The sequence below is a fragment of the Cervus canadensis genome, chromosome 1, assembly GCF_019320065.1.
Source record: "Cervus canadensis isolate Bull #8, Minnesota chromosome 1, ASM1932006v1, whole genome shotgun sequence".
NCBI lineage: Eukaryota > Metazoa > Chordata > Mammalia > Artiodactyla > Cervidae > Cervus > Cervus canadensis.
In genome coordinates this window covers 69,187,728-69,203,529 of record NC_057386.1, presented here as the reverse complement: position 1 = coordinate 69,203,529, position 15,802 = coordinate 69,187,728, and the positions used below count along the sequence as shown (strand labels likewise).

At 38.1% G+C, this 15,802-nt stretch overlaps 1 protein-coding gene across 2 annotated transcripts in view; it reads left to right on the top strand.

Annotated features, from left to right (window-relative positions):
- ARHGAP10 (Rho GTPase activating protein 10) overlaps positions 1–15,802 on the top strand; it is a 358,134-nt gene that overhangs the window by 223,495 nt on the left and 118,837 nt on the right. For both annotated transcript variants that reach the window (XM_043484882.1, XM_043484888.1), the window contains exons 15-16: positions 4,306–4,393; positions 9,250–9,308. In XM_043484882.1, the coding sequence (XP_043340817.1) occupies positions 4,306–4,393; positions 9,250–9,308 (147 nt within the window). The remainder of the gene's footprint in view (positions 1–4,305; positions 4,394–9,249; positions 9,309–15,802) is intronic.

Here is a 15,802-nt window from a genome sequence, read left to right as displayed (position 1 = left end):
AACCTCTCTACACTGTTTCAAAGTTATATGTGTTAAAGAGAAAACGTTGGGTGAGTCTGCCAGATTTTTAACTTTGCTCTTTTGTAACAATCTGTTTTTCCCTCCTATAACTTATTAATTCTGTTCATTTTTCCTGCTTGTGATACTAGGTAGTTATTTTTAAAAATATGTATTTATTTGTTTATTTTTAAAAAACAATTTAAAAAAAAATTTTTGAAACAATCTCAAGCCTACAGAAAAATTGCAACTATCGTACAATGGAGTCCCATGATAACCTTTCCTCAGATTTACTAAGTTTTAACATTTTTAGGCAGTTATTTTTTAAACATTTCTGTTCCTCTAGATAATGTTTATTTCAAATTTGATTGTTTTCAAAATGTTTTTGTTCATAATACATTTTTTCTTTGCAGAAATGAAGAATAATGTAACTTCTTAAGAATCTGAGAATAAGTTCTAAGTTGTTTTATATTTTTTGACAGGGACTTGTGTGTGCTTTTTTTTTTTCCTTTGGCCTGGTTCTTTGTAGTTATTAAGAACCAATCATATACTTTGCTATTATTTTTCTATTATTGCCATTTTTGCATAAAATATTTTTGTGTTTAAAATATTTTCTGCACTTTTTAAATATTCCTGTGTTAAACGTTTGTGATAATTTCTAGACGAAGGGTGCATGCTCAATATCTTGCATGTATTTCCTTGCTTGTCTCTCTTGGGTATGTTTTCACTCTTCACATTTAAGATTGCAACAGAGAATATTTCTTCTTCCTCCTCCTCCTCTTCGTTCCCCTCCTCCTTTTCCTCTCCGTCCTTCCCTCCCTGTTCCTGTTTGCCTGTCCCCTTCCTTCTCCTCTCCCCACCACCCATGGAATGCTGATGGCAGTTGACCATGGAAGGCCTCTAAACGACACGTTGTCTGTGCTGCTCCAGGTGGCGTAGAGGAGGGGAAGCTGCCTTCCCCCGCGAGGAGAGTTGTTTGTCCTCTTGGCCCCTCTCCATCCCCTGGGGCAGGAGGCTGCGGTCTGCTGAGTTTTCCAGCAGCCTCTCAGCTTTCCCGCGGACCATGCTTCTCAAGGTTGCACAAAACCATGCCTCAGTGCCTTCCTTCCCCTTCCATGTGTTTTGCTTTTCCTCCTTCTTTCTCTTCCCTTTTCTCTAACAGAGGGCACACATAGTCTGTTAAAAGTTTTTTTGGTTTGTTTGTTTTTTTTTTATGGGAAACTTGAGGCAGTTGGGAAAGGCGGGGAGAAACAGCAGATGAGGTGTCTTTGGGTGAGTCATGGTTTTGTAGTGAGTGGGGTGAGAATGTAACAGATGAATTGCAGTCGCTATCGGTAGGTTGGAACTGAGCTGAGGTACAGTCGTTCTGTGTACTTGTTTCTCCATGGTGGAATGAGAGCGTCAGAGCAGTGCTGGGAAAATTCAGTGATAGCTTGTGTGTGCTGGTGAATCTTCTGTCTGTTTCTAAATTTAATTTGTAGAAACAGCTGGATGATTTTATTTATTTAAGACACAGAACCATAGAAAGCCAGAGTTGTTTTCCTGTAAACCTATTATGTTGTTTGCTTTGTTTGTAGGATGACTTTTTACATAGATTGAGGGGAAAAGCAAACTAATGGAGCTGAGAAAGCTTCTGGTTTTGGATTATAAAGAATATTCTCAAAACTCATTCAGTCACTATGCATCTCCAAGTACTTTAGGACCCAAGTCAGTGTCCAGTAAGAGGTCAGCATTTTGGGCTGGGCTGAAAGTTTCCAGTTTCAAAAAAAAAAAAAGAGATGACCACTGGTTATATAATTATGAAACATCTATCCAAATAAAAAGTCAACTCTTTGTGTCTCTGCTTACTAGTTTAGGTTTTAAACTAATCCATGTGGTGTAATATTCCTTGGTCAGAGAAGAAACAGAATTTCTACCTTATTTATAGTAGAGCATATATTCTAATTGAACACTCTAAATGCATTTTTAAGTTTGAATACAAAATAAGTTACTAACAAATTTATCTAGTCCCAGTGCATCCACAGATTGTCAAGAGCTGCTAGGGATGGGTGATTGAGTTATTTGAAAACAGTGAAAATTTAATGGAGGAGTAATACCATGGATGCCATGTAGCCATTGGTTTCTATTGTGACAGCTCCTTTTTATTCCATAAATAACAAAAGATGGCTTATTTTCCCATAGAAAGACTATGCTTCTCAAAATACAGAATGATGGTCAAAAGCTGAAAGTGAAAGATTTCCTTTCAAAGCCTCCTGGATTTTAAAATGGTGATTTGCTGGTAGCAAGTTGATTGAAAATGTTATCTGACTTGTATGAGATTTAAATAATTGATTTAATGAGAGAGAGAATATTCAGTTACTGCAGTAATTGGTTGGCAAAGCCTTTAGAGCAGAATTATTTAGTCCTAGTTATAAAGGATTGCACCTTTAATCAGGGTGCTTAATTTGATTTCTTGAATGTATCTGTGGCTTGTCTGACAAGCACAGTGACAAATGAGTTCTGAATTGTAGGAACCGATCAAAATGTAATCAGTGTCAATTGCCATTGTTGTAGTTTATTGCATCTTGCTGTCAGTTGCTGTAATCAAGAGCTGTTGAAGTGCTTTAAAAAGTCTCTAGACTTTTGAGTAATTGACTTCATATATCTGATGTTATGGCTGTGAAATAACCATCACTTCCTGTTTTACTTCATTTTCGAAAAATTTGAGGATAGCATTGTGTTGTCACGCATCCTTTCTCTTTTAAGGGGCATGTGTGACTTAATGTACTGTTCAGTTTGAACAGGATTTTCTTTTTGAGCTTTAATTTGAAAAGGGTATGCCAATAAAGTGTTTCCTTGCATATTTAGACAAATATAGTGCAATGAAGGAAAAAAACCCTGAAACAACTAGTTTTTTGGGAAGTCTTAGTTGAAACATTCCCGAGTGAGGGAGAAATAAGTGTCTTTCACAAATCTCTTATTTTCTCCTTTGCATGGTCGGAGTGTAGAAACTCATACCAGTTTCTGTTGATCGATGGATGTCATTCATCATAACCCATTTACTGCTTCTCTCTTTGGGTAGAATGCTTATACTTTTGGTGACTCAGTTGTGGTGATTACCTGCACATTTAATGATTTATGGAAATCTGCATACAGCTCTGATTGACTTTGATGCTCTCAATAGAGTGTTTATGTTATCTCCATTGTGCATGGGAAGAGCTGAAGTTCAGATAGGTTAGAAATGACTTGGAGTGGTGAAGCTGGTCAGGTTTGCAGCGGGACTTAAGCCTAGGTGTGTGATTCCTTGATGCACTCTCTTCCCGGCTCCTGGGTCATAGCCAAGTGCAGTAGCCCAGCCTTCCAAGGCTCGGAGATGCCACCACCCTCAGAATGCTTGCCTTTCTCACCATCCCTTTTTTTTTTTTTTTAATTTCAGAGCTGACTTTTTCTTTTTCAAAATTAACTGTACATTCCATCCCCTCCTCCCTCTCCTGCCCCTTCTCCTTCAACTCTTCTTGTTCTTTTTTTTAGTGCATGTTTTACATCTTCTTTAGAACTTACTAGGTATTTGAAAGGGCATTTGGAAGAAACACATTATTAATGTAATTTTAAGACAAAGAAAACTAATTTAGAATGTCAGAAATCTTTTGTAGAGGTTTCTAATAAATAGCTCCTGGATGAGTGTGTAAATTGTAATGTTAATACGAAAGATTACTCATAAAAGGCTTTTTAAGTTTATGTGTCATCGTATTTCTATTTTGGTTGATCATGTATTAGTCTTTGGAGAGAGAGTATGATGAGTGCAAACCTTACAAGTGTGGGACCAGATTTAGAAGAAGGACCAACTCCTTCTTCTCCACTGAGTTGTTGATCTTATAGTAATTTTAACATTAAGGGTGCTGTTTGCCCTGTCATAACACAGTAACAACAATGCCACCCAAAGCAAGTTCAAATATATAGGCACTTTATGTGTTACATGCTATAAGCCATGACTGCTGAGTAGTATCTTATAATAGTAGTAGTAATAGCGATATATGCTTTGCAGCTGTGAATACTAAAATGCTTTGCTAAGATCTTCCATACTCCTAGCCCAACCCTTACCCTTTTACTTTGATCGCCACTACAGATTTTCTGAAGTGCTAGAAATGTCTGAGAATAGAACATGACTTGTAATATGATAAGAAATTGTATGTAACGTTTTTTTATAGGAAACCACAGAATTCAATATTTGTGGTTTGGCTGTTTAAGAATCTAAGCATTGTCAGCCAGTCAAGAGGGCCTCTGAATGGTCAGGTTTTAATATTTGTTTCTTCCTTGCTTGCTCACTAGATGTGAAGACCTGCAATGAGGTAGACCTGGAGAATTCCATAGACTGGGAAGTGAAGACAATAACAAGTGCCCTGAAGCAGTATTTGAGGTGAGCTTCTCTTGGTAGCAGGGGGGAAGAGCGGACTGGGTGTCTAACACACAGCTGATGCTGACTCTGCATGTGCGACTCAAAAGTCAAAGTTTATGTGAAAGTATATTTGTGAGGTACCTAATGATGCTCCAGAAGTGTGGTCCATAGTCAGTGAATATCAGCTGACAGATCAATTGCAACTGAAGAGAATTGGAAGAGACTTGGGTTTTGAAATGCGGATGTGAGTTTTCGGAATTAAACGCTCTGAAACAGTGAGGAAGAAGGCTGTTTATTCCATTCGTTGAATCTTTTCTTTGTGTTGTAGGCTAAAGTGAAGATATCTTAATTTAAATGTAAACCCTATGAAATTAAACACTTATGATAATGACACAGATACAAAGCTATTTGAAAAGAAGTTTAATTGATGAGGTGTTTTTTAAAGATGGACTTTGAGTTTTACATATTTGCTGTAGAGTTCAAAGAAGGTTCAGCATTTCTATGAGCATTCACCTTTCTTGAAAAAATAAAGGAGCTGAATGATCACAAAGCTGGAGGTTAGATGAAGGACAAGTACATGGAGCAAAGGAATGGAAAATAGTCACAATTGTGCTTCCTAGGCTGTGGGTCTGCTGGGGACTTTGGTTTTTGTCTGGCAGTCAAATGGCACTGCCTCCCCAGCATGAGTTCTTTTTAACCAACACACAGGATTATTTTTTAGGGAAATGCTATCTGGGTTCCAACAAGCACATTAGAGTCAACTTTTAGTACGTATTTTGTATTTTAAAAATTTCAGACGTATAGGCAGGAAGATGAATGTAATGACTTCTCAGAGCCCCAGTCTCCTGCTTCTTCAGTTTTCAACATTCGGCACTTTTCGTTTCCTCAGTCTCCCTACTGCCACTTTTTGGGGCTAATACTTTAGAGATTTTCTAAACCATCATATTGCTGCACTCATAAATATTTGAGTGTATCTCAGAAAAGATAAGGACTTTAAAAAAGGGACCAAATAGAAAAGACAAAATGTATCACGCATGTGTGTTCAGTTGTGTCCAACTCTTTGCAACCCCTTGGACTGTAGCCTGCCAGGCTCCTCTGTCCATGGGATTCTCCAGGTAAGAATACTGGAGTGGGTTGCCATTTCCTCCTCCAGGGATTTCCAGTAATTCCCCAAATGCTGGGACAATGAGAGGGCCTCCCCTGTTTCCAGGTTTCCAAAATGTCTCACGTTGGATGAGAAGCCAACCGATGTAGTGACAACATAATGAGTTGTATATGGGAAACTTGTCATTTTTATTACTGCTTCTCCAACGTTAGCAATAGTTAAGGGATTTCCGTTGTGGTTTGGTGGTGAAGAATCCGCCTTCCAGTGCAGGCGACTTGGATTCAATCTCTGGTCAGGGCACTAGGATTCCACGTGCTGCGGGGCAACCAAGCCCATGAATGGTGATTTTGAGCCTGTGGGCCGCAGGAAATAGCCCACGAGCCACAAGGAAGACCCAGAGCAGCCAAAATCTTAAAAAAACAAACCTAAAAAAACCCCAAGACTTAATTCTTATTTTTTTTATGCCGCATTGCTTAGCTAGACATACTGCAATGATGTAAGTAGCATGAAGATATTTAGATACAAATTCATTTTTATTGGAAATGAAACACTCTCTATGGGATTTCTAAGCGATCTCATTTCCCCCCCTCTTTTGGGAACCCTTTAACTTTCATTCTCTGACAGATGAAACATTTTCCTTTGTCACTACTTCCTGCTTGATCCTGTTTTGAAACAAAACCAGAGCTTTGCTTTTTGATTGCGACTTCTTTTTCTTTATTTAGTCTGTAGTGTAATTCGTTTTATTTTTCTTCTTTGAGTATAGTGGCTAAAGGGGAGAGAGAGAGAGAGAGAGGGGAAATAAGAGAACAGCTCTTTTTCACTAGTGCTTTTAAGTTTCAGCGTCACTGTCTCTAGTTGTCATTGTGTGTGTGTGTGTGTGTGTGTGTATTCTGCAGCATCAGACATTGTACGTAAGATAAAGTAGTGGCTACAAGGGCCTGGTGGAGGGGTGAGACTGGTGTCAGAGGGGACAAACCCGTAATGAGTAGTAAATAGGCCACAGAGATGTAATGCATAGTATAATGAATGCAGACAATAGTGTACTATAATTATGTAATGTGATAAATATTGCTACATTGGTTATCACATCACAATATATAAATTATCAAAATAACACACTGTGCACCTTCCACTTATCTAATGTTCCAAGTGAAATTTATTCAGTAAAAAATTAAATGTAGGGAGCATAGTCTGTAAATATATTTTTTCATGTTTTGCTAAGCAGTTTTATTGAAGTGTAATTGATGTACAATAGCTGCGTATATTCATAGAATATATTTTGAGCAGTTTGATGTGCTTGTATGTCTGTGAAGCCGTCAGCAAAGTCAGGATGGTGAACCTGCCGTCAGGGGTTCCTCAAGCCCCTTTGAGTTCCCTCTCTCTCACACTTCTCTTCTCGTTCCCTCATCCCGGGCAAACCACTTGGTTTGCTTTCTGTCACTATACATTAATTGACATTTCCTGTAATTTCATGTAAATGGAGTCATACAACATGTACTTTTAAAAATCTGGATTCTTGGACTTCCCTGGTGGTCCAGAGGGTAAGACTCAGCTCTTCCAACACAGGGGGCACTGGTTCCATCCCTGGTCGGGGAACTAGGATCCTACATGCTACATGGCCAAAAAAGTAAAAAAAATAAAATCTGGGTTCTTTCTCTTGGTATAATTCGAGATTCACCTGTGTTGCGGCAAGCACCAGTTATCCATTCCTTCTTGATGCTAACTGATGTTCCTTTTTATGGATATACCACAAATTTCTTCTTTTATCCACTTACTGTTAATAGACACTTGCATTATTTGTTGCTTTTGGCTGTTATAAATAAAGCTACTTTAAAAACCTTTGTGTATAAATCTTTTCAGTGAACTTAGGCTTCCCAGGTGATGCCAGTGGTAAAGAATCCTCCTGCCAATGCAGGAGATACAAGAAACTGGTGTTTGATCCCTGGGCTGGGAAGATTTCCTGGAGAAGGAAATGGCAATTCACTTCAGTATTCTTGCCTGGAAAATTCCAGGCACAGAGGAGCCTGGCAGGCTACAGTCCATGGGGTCACAAAGAATCAGACACAGCTGAGCACTGAGGCTTTCATTTCTCTTGGGTGAATCCTAGGAGTATAGTGCCTGGGTCTTATGATAGGTATATATTTAATTTTTGGGGAAACTGACAAGCTTCTTTCCAGAGTGGCTATTTTTTTTACATTCAGTTCAGTTCAGTCGCTCAGTCATATCTGACTCTTTGCAACCCCATGAATCGCAGCATGCCAGGCTTCCCTGTCCATCATCAACTCCCGGAGTTTACTCAAACTCATGTCCATCAAGTTGGTGATGCCATCCAGTCATCTCATCCTCTGTCATCCCCTTCTCCTCCTGCCCCCAGTCCCTCCCAGCATTAGGGTCTTTTCCAATGAGTCAACTCTTCGCATGAGGTGGCCAAAGTACTGGAGTTTCAGCTTCAGCATCAGTCCTTCCAATGAACACCCAGGACTGATCTCCTTCAGAATGGACTGGTTGGATCTCCTTGCAGTCCAAGGGACTCTCAAGAGTCTTCTCCAACACCACAGTTCAAAAGCATCAGTTCTTCAGTGCTCAGCTTTCTTTACAGTCCAACTCTCACATCCATACATGACCACTGGAAAAACCATAGCCTTGACTAGACAGACCTTTGTAGGCAAAGTAATGTCTCTGCTTTTTAATATGCTGTCTAGGTTGGTCATCACTTTCCTTCCAAGGAGTAAGCGTCTTTTAATTTCATGGCTGCAGTCACCATCTGCAGTGATTTTGGAGCCCAGAAAAATAAAGTCAGCCACTGTTTCCACTGTTTCCCCATCTATTTCCCATGAAGTGATGGGACCAGATGCCATGATCTTAGTTTTCTGAATGTTGAGCTTTAAGCCAACTTTTGCACTCTCCTCTTTCACTTTCATCAAGAGGCTCTTTAGTTCTTCTTCACTTTCTGCCATAAGGGTGGTGTTATCTGCATATCTGAGGTTATTGATATTTCTCCTGGCAATCTTGATTCTAAATGTTTTAAGAAGTTTTTGTCTTTTATGTTTCCATGTTGCCCTCCAGAAAGGGGATGCAGATTGAAAGCTCATCTTTGTGTTCTTTAAGTGTTTATAGAGTTTGAGGATCTGGTCTTTTAAAATTTAAGATACATATAAATGTTGATTGAACTAACATTCTGTTGACCACAGAATGAAATCTACTATTTATATAATCTGCTTTGTAGAAAATTAAAATGATTTTTTTTAAGTTATCATCAATTTTATTTTATATCTTTATTGTTTCATAGGCCTATATCAAAGTTGAGTATTATATTTTTATAAGAGATATAAGAGGAGGGGGCTTGATTTCTTGAAGTTTGTTTAATCTTTTCCATATATTTTTTGTGGCATCTTCAATTAATACCCTAGGGGTGATTTTCAGTATTATCTATTTGGTTGGATAAAATGTTTGACTTTAAATAAGTAAGTCTGTGGAAGGAAGTTTTATATATGAAATCAGATGTTTGTAAAGGTACTTTCCAAGATTAAATGTGAAATGCTTAGATCTGATAGGAATTTGTGACTGCTTAAGCTTTTGATAATGCCTGGTGCAGATAACACTTAATAAAGGAATCCATTTGAATGATGTATCTTTTTTGATATGTAAAAGTATTTCTTGGGGAGTTTTGAACATAAAGAAATGCATGACATATTGAATATCCTTTTATAAAAAGTGCAAAGAGAGGTGACCTGTTTGTTTTTGGTAATTCTGAGTTCTCTTTTCCATGTAGGAGTCTTCCAGAGCCGCTGATGACCTATGAGTTACATGGAGATTTCATTGTTCCAGCCAGTAAGTATTGTGGCGACGTGATAGAAACAGTTCTGTGGTTAACTGTGTATATACTAAAATTTCCACTAAATGGAAACTGAATTTTGATTTAAATCTCACTAATTTAATTTCCATTTAAATTTCCACTAAATCTCATTTCCACTAAAATGAGAGATTTATTTTTATTTGTTATAATCTGTATTAAAAATGGAAATCACTTTAGGAGGTGTTTGACATTTTCCCCCCTTTTAGAAGATGAAAAAAGGAATAATTGATATATGCATTCATACATTCATAGATCTTTATTTATTGCCTACTGTGCTCTGGTCCCTAGTAGATAATGAATATATTGAGCTGTGAAAGGATTTCTGCCCCCAGGAGTGAATGCTGTAGCAAATATTGGGGTTCACAGGTCTCCCTATACCATAATATGTATAATAATGTCATGAGCACAATGTGATGGGAACACAGACATATTTAACTTGCAGAAGGTTGGGGAGATTAGCAGATTTGGAGAGATTAGCAGGTTGGAAATGACTTCACATAGAAGGATATTTAGATGGAAACTGCAAGCAGAAGGAATATTGTGAGCTCATGCCAGAATCCCACACAATATTTGGTAGAGAGTGAATTCTATGTGATAAAACGTTAAATGAAAAAGGCTTACAGTTGGTAGAATTTTAATTTGTGATTACATTTTTTGTGAGTCATACTCATTTCTTGTTTTCTTTCTATTATATACTCAATTATACTCTGTTATATACACTCAGTTTTTATATTTGACACATGGTGTTTAATCATCATAGTCCTCCTAAATATTCTGGTGTTAGGTATTTAATAGTTAAGGAAAGGAAGGTTGGGATATGTTAAGTAACTTGCCGGGTTATAGAGATCTTTATTTAAAATTCAAAACCCCAGTTCTATTGGCTTAAACCTGCAGTATTGGTTTTCACAGGTGCACTGACGGTAGCTGTAATTGTATTTTCATTTCCGTTTATTTTTTTCCCTTGGATGTATTCCATAGTTTAATCTGTTGAAAACCTTAGAGCAATCCCTTTGGGTCCTATGTTACTGCTGCCCAAACATTGCTTTAAATGTTATCTCCTTGTGAGGTCCCTGCTCCAGCCAGCATGAAGGTTCCTGGGGGGTCGCAGAAAGAAGTAATGGGTCAGCCCAGTTAGATTCTGCATATAAAACAGGCGTTTGCAAAAGGCAAAAATATGGTTCTATTCACTTTTGTTTTCACATGGAAGAGGATTTTTTTAAAAAAGGGAATCAGTATGATCAAGGAAGTGGGGGAAAGTTTTCTTGGCAAAAACTCAAGCAAATGCTTAGTTGTTTTGAATTCTTCCCTGTGGCATTTCTGGCAACCCAGGGAAAGAGAAATTAAACTCTCGTTGGAGGACAATTGTTTCATGTTGTTTGCCTCCGAGACTGGAAAAAGCAGAAGAGTGCCAGTTTTAATCTAAAATCCTTTGAGAATTGGAGAAAGATAAAGTGATTATGGAATAAAGGTTTCAGTTACCATAAGTTAGTATCATTATCACGCCTTGTAACTGAAGCCAGTATGTTTGAAATTCTAACATCAATGTATTTTTACCAGATGTAGAGTAGGAGCTCACAAGTGGTTGCTAAGTCCTAGGAGGTGAGTTTCAAGAGTTGTTGAGACTGTCCTTTAACAATGTGGAAGAAGATATTGTGTAAGTACAAAAGGTAGCATCACCTTCTAGACCAGTACCTTATTTTTTGCTTCCAGACTTTGTGGGGATCCCACACAGCAGGCTCTCAGTTCCTGACCAGTAATCAAACCCGTACCCTCTGCTGTGGAAGCTCAAAGTCCTAACCACTGGACGCCAGAAAAATCCTTCCCTTCATTTTTTTCCTTGTCAGTTTCTTTCCTGTAGAGGTCTGTTGAGAACCTGTGAGTTCATTTCTGGAGTATATGATACAAATAGAAAGTTTCTCTTTTTGTCGTCATCACAGAAAAGAATTTTTCTTCTTCTTCATTCTTGGGGAAAAAAAGCAAAAACCTACTGATCCATGTTGAATGCATCAAGAAATTAAAAAAAATTTTTTTTTCTTAGTAAAATTAAGAGTATCCAATAAATCGTTTCAGCTGATGGAGTTAACTTAAAATTGCTAAAGAAACTGGAAACCATCTGTGTAGGAAAATCACTCCTGTGTGTCTCCTGCACACACACAATACTTCGCTTCTGGTCACCAAATGTGTGGGTTTCCCCCCATACCAACCTGTTCTGTGATGCCAGCTGAGCAGCCTGCAGTTGGATTCAGTTCTGATTCTGTCTGCCTGGAGTTGACCTCTGATCCCACAAGTTAAGGACTTGGTCCTACAAGACTGCCTTCCAATTAAGATGCCCGTCTCAAGTCCCAGGTTATTCCTGGTACTTTTGACTGACCGGCCACAAGTTCACTTTCTCATAACCTGTCTTGGACATGAGAATTTGTTAGAGTGGTTCATAGAACTCGTGGAAATGCAAGTGTCCATTTATTTACCAGCTTATGGTAATGCATTAATAAAGGATATGATGAAGGATGCAGATACATGGTCAGGTTCATAGGGCAAAGTCCAGATGTCTCCTGAGTGTAGGAGTGTTAGACTCATGAAGCTGGGATGTGCCACCCTCCTGCAGTTTAGATATGTTCATTCACTTGGAAGCTCTCTATACCCTGTGCTGTTGCTGCTAAGTTGCTTCAGTCATGTCCAACTCTTTGCGACCCCATGGATTGCAGCCTACCAGGCTCCTCCGTCCATGGGATTTTCTAGGCAAGAGTAGTGGAGTGGGTTGCCATTGCCGTCTCCCATACCCTGTGCTAGAGGGACTTTTTATGAAGGCTTCATCCTGTAGGCATGATGGATTATTAATTCCATTTCTTGGCCCTCTCCAGAGAATTGTGGATGGACCTGAAAATTCAAGCTTCTTTCTGGTGACTACCCACCATCTAGAAGCCCACCAAAAGTCACCTCATTAAAACAAAAGACATTCTGATCACCCCCAGATTCAGAGGGACTTGGGAGCTTGCTGTTAGATGTTCTTATCACTCAGGAAATAGCAGAGCTCCTAGGAGTTCTGTGTCAGGAACTAGAAATATTAGAACATAAGACTCTCAGAACACCCCACAAAGACAAGGGTTTTAGGAGCTCAGCATCAGGAACTAGGCACAGAGAACAATATATGTATATTTCTTACTATTTCATACCATCCATCTTGTGAGAGAATATAATCCATCTTACAGGAATTTGTAAGGTGGAAACAGTTTGCTTGGTCCTGCTGGAATTAGAAGCTTGCCCAGCTGGGGCAGACTGGTAGGCATTCACCTGGATCTGGTACTGCACATGGGGTGTATTACCTTTGAGAATGTTGTGTCCTCACTGTGTGTCTCAGCCTTTCAGGCTCACAGTCTTAGATAGATCATGTTGGTAAGAATTGGACCCAGGCTTCAGGGTTGTACTGATGCTAAACTTAGTTTGAGAATGAAAACTGAAGCCTGGATGCCTAACACGGCATCACTCTAAAACTTTCTGTTTCCCAAATCAGAATACTTGTCTTCTTTAGTACGTATTGTTCAGTTCAGTATGTGTTCTTCCTGTAGTGAAGTTACCTGGGAAGCAAAATCATAAATCACAAAGTTCTCTAGTCATTTGTAATGAAAAGAAAACTATTACAGGAAAGGCACTAGTGTTTGCCTAGCTGGATTGTTCTATCCTTGTTTCTTGTAGGGGAAACACGACAAAGTTGTGTTGTCTTGGTGAAGAGGGACTCAGACATCTGGAAATTGAAGAAATTGATGCCTAATGACATCAAGCTATCTGAGCCTGATGTATTCAATATCTGGTAGATAGAGTCTCTCCCAGAAGAACTGGATTCCTTGATGTCTTAATTAAAGTCCTTTGTCCCGTGGAAAGTACTTGAATGGTTACTGCTAATGGTTTCCTAAAATTACAGTGCTATTGACTTATGACATTTAAATATTGAATTTAAGTTTATCTGTCTGTGTATCTTTGATAAGCTCCAGTAAGCTACGTTCGTATCTTTTTCAGTCTCCATTAGTTGGCACAGCAACGTAAGCAGATTGACATTAAGTGTTGTAGATGCCGATTTGTAGTTTCACAATTTAAAATGCTTTTGCTGTTACAGTAAACTCCTGTCCCTGGCAAATGGCAGGAATTTGGTGTCATGATGAATTCAGTATCTTAGATTTTTTAAAAAGTTATGTCTTGCATTCTTTGTCAGTTTATGTTAGTTAAAATATAATGAAATGCACATGGCATAAGCAGCTAAGGACAGTTTATCTTAGAAAACTCCTTTTGAGTACCTGAGTTATTATTATGTTGTAGCCGCATGAAAATGCCCATTAATATAAAGCTTTGATTAATATCAAAGTGGAACAAAACAGAGAAAAAGTAGTTACACTTTAAAACTTTGTATCCACAAAATCTTATTTTTGGAAGAAGGAAAATCAGACTCAGGAAAAAATGTGTGTGTGATTTCAAATGAGATGGGTGTGAGCTGGTGGGAGAGGGACTCAGGAAAGGACATGGAAGGTTTTGATTCTGCTTTTCAAAACTGATTATAGTATTTTTAGAAATGAAGAACCTTATTCTTAGAAGGCAGGAAAACTGTTTTCCTATCTTGTATTTGTGAATAAGTGATAAATCAAAAGTATTAAAATTAGGTTTTCTTTGAAGAAGGTGATTATTGACAAGATACACACATGAATTACAAGTAGTGTTTTAGTGCAAAGTTTTCAGAAATTTTTAGTTTTTGAAAGTATGAAGTTCTTATTGCAGGCAATTTTCCTTTTTTTCCCTGGGAATTTTTGACTGTTTTTCAGAGTCCCTGCTTTAATTTCATTTTTAAAATCAAAGCTGTGAATTGAAAAATGCTATTATATTTTTATTGCTTTCATTTCCTTCCAGCTTTGATTTAGTAAGGTGTTATCTTGGTTTTAACTCCACATTAAAAACTTGATTATAATTTATCACCTCTTTAGATAGTTGTACTTTTACTTTCGATGACTAATGTAGTCTGTATCTAAGAGTCTTTTATTATTTAATAGTATTTGATTAATTGTGTTCTCCTTTATCATGTGCTTTTTCATTTCTTAGCCTTTTTTCCTTCTTGCTTTATCAACATGTCCCGTGTTGTAAAAGCTCATTCCTCCCTCTCAAACAGTACTACTGAAAGTGTCAAGTGGCTCAAACTCAACTTTACAAACATTGGAAGCAACCTAAATATTCATAAAATTAATGGTGTGCAGTCCATTGAATGACTGAGAGATGTCCATTATATATTAAATGAAACAGAATATTTGAATATCTCATCACAAAAAAAAGGAGGAAAACTCTGAAAGGATTACATTTAAAAGTTACTGACAGCCACTGTGAAGAACAGTATGGCAGGACCTAAAAACATCTAAAACTAGTTACCTCTGATCCTGCAATCCCACTCTTGGGCACATAGCTGGAAAAGGTGAAAACTCTAACTCAGAAACGTGTATGTACGCCAGTGTTCATAGCAGTATTATTTACTGTAGCCAGGACATGGAAGCAGCCTAAATGTTCATCAAGAGATGAATGGATAAAAATGTGATTTGTGTGTATACACACACAATGGAATATTAGCCATAAAAAGAATGAAATAATGACATTAGTAGTAACATGGATGAACCTAGAGATTATCGTACTAAGTGAAGTAAATCAGACAGAGAAAGACAAATACCATATGATATCGCTTCTATGTGGAATCTAAAAAAAAAAAAAAACTGATACAAATGAATTTATTTACAAAATAGAAATAGACTCACAGATATAGAAAACAAATTTATGGTTAGCCAAGGGGAAAAGGGGTAAGGAGGGAATAACTAGGATCTTGGGAGTAACATATGCATACTTGTTGTTGTTTAGTCAGTAAGTTGTCTGTGACTCTTTTGTGACCCCATGGAATGTAGCCCGCCAGGCTCCTCTGTCCACGGAATTCTCCAGGCAAAAATACAGGAGTGTGTTGCCATTTCCTTCTCCAGGGGATATTCCTGACCCGAGGGATAGATCCCGAGTCTCCTGCATTGGCGGGAGGGTTCTTTCCCACTGAGCGACCAGGGAAGCCTGTATACACACTACTATATATAAAATAGATTAACAACAAGGACCTACTGTATGGCACAGAGAACTATACTCAGCATCTTGTAATGACCTAATATGAAAAAGGATCTGAAAAAGAATTTTAAAAATTATGATTTTATCTTAGGGTGAGATAAGTTTTATGAGTGACTTGAACTTTTCTTTGAAACATAATAGAAATGTGCACAAATTATAAGTGTGCAGTTAATGATATTCAGTAAAGTGGAGATAGCCATGCAGCTAGCCCTCAGGTCAAGAAATTGAACTCGAGGAATTCCCTGGTTGGCCAGTGGTTAGGACTCAGCGCTTTCACCACTGAGGTGAAACAACCACCCCCGGTTACTATCCCGCCTTCGCCCATGCTACTAACTTCTGA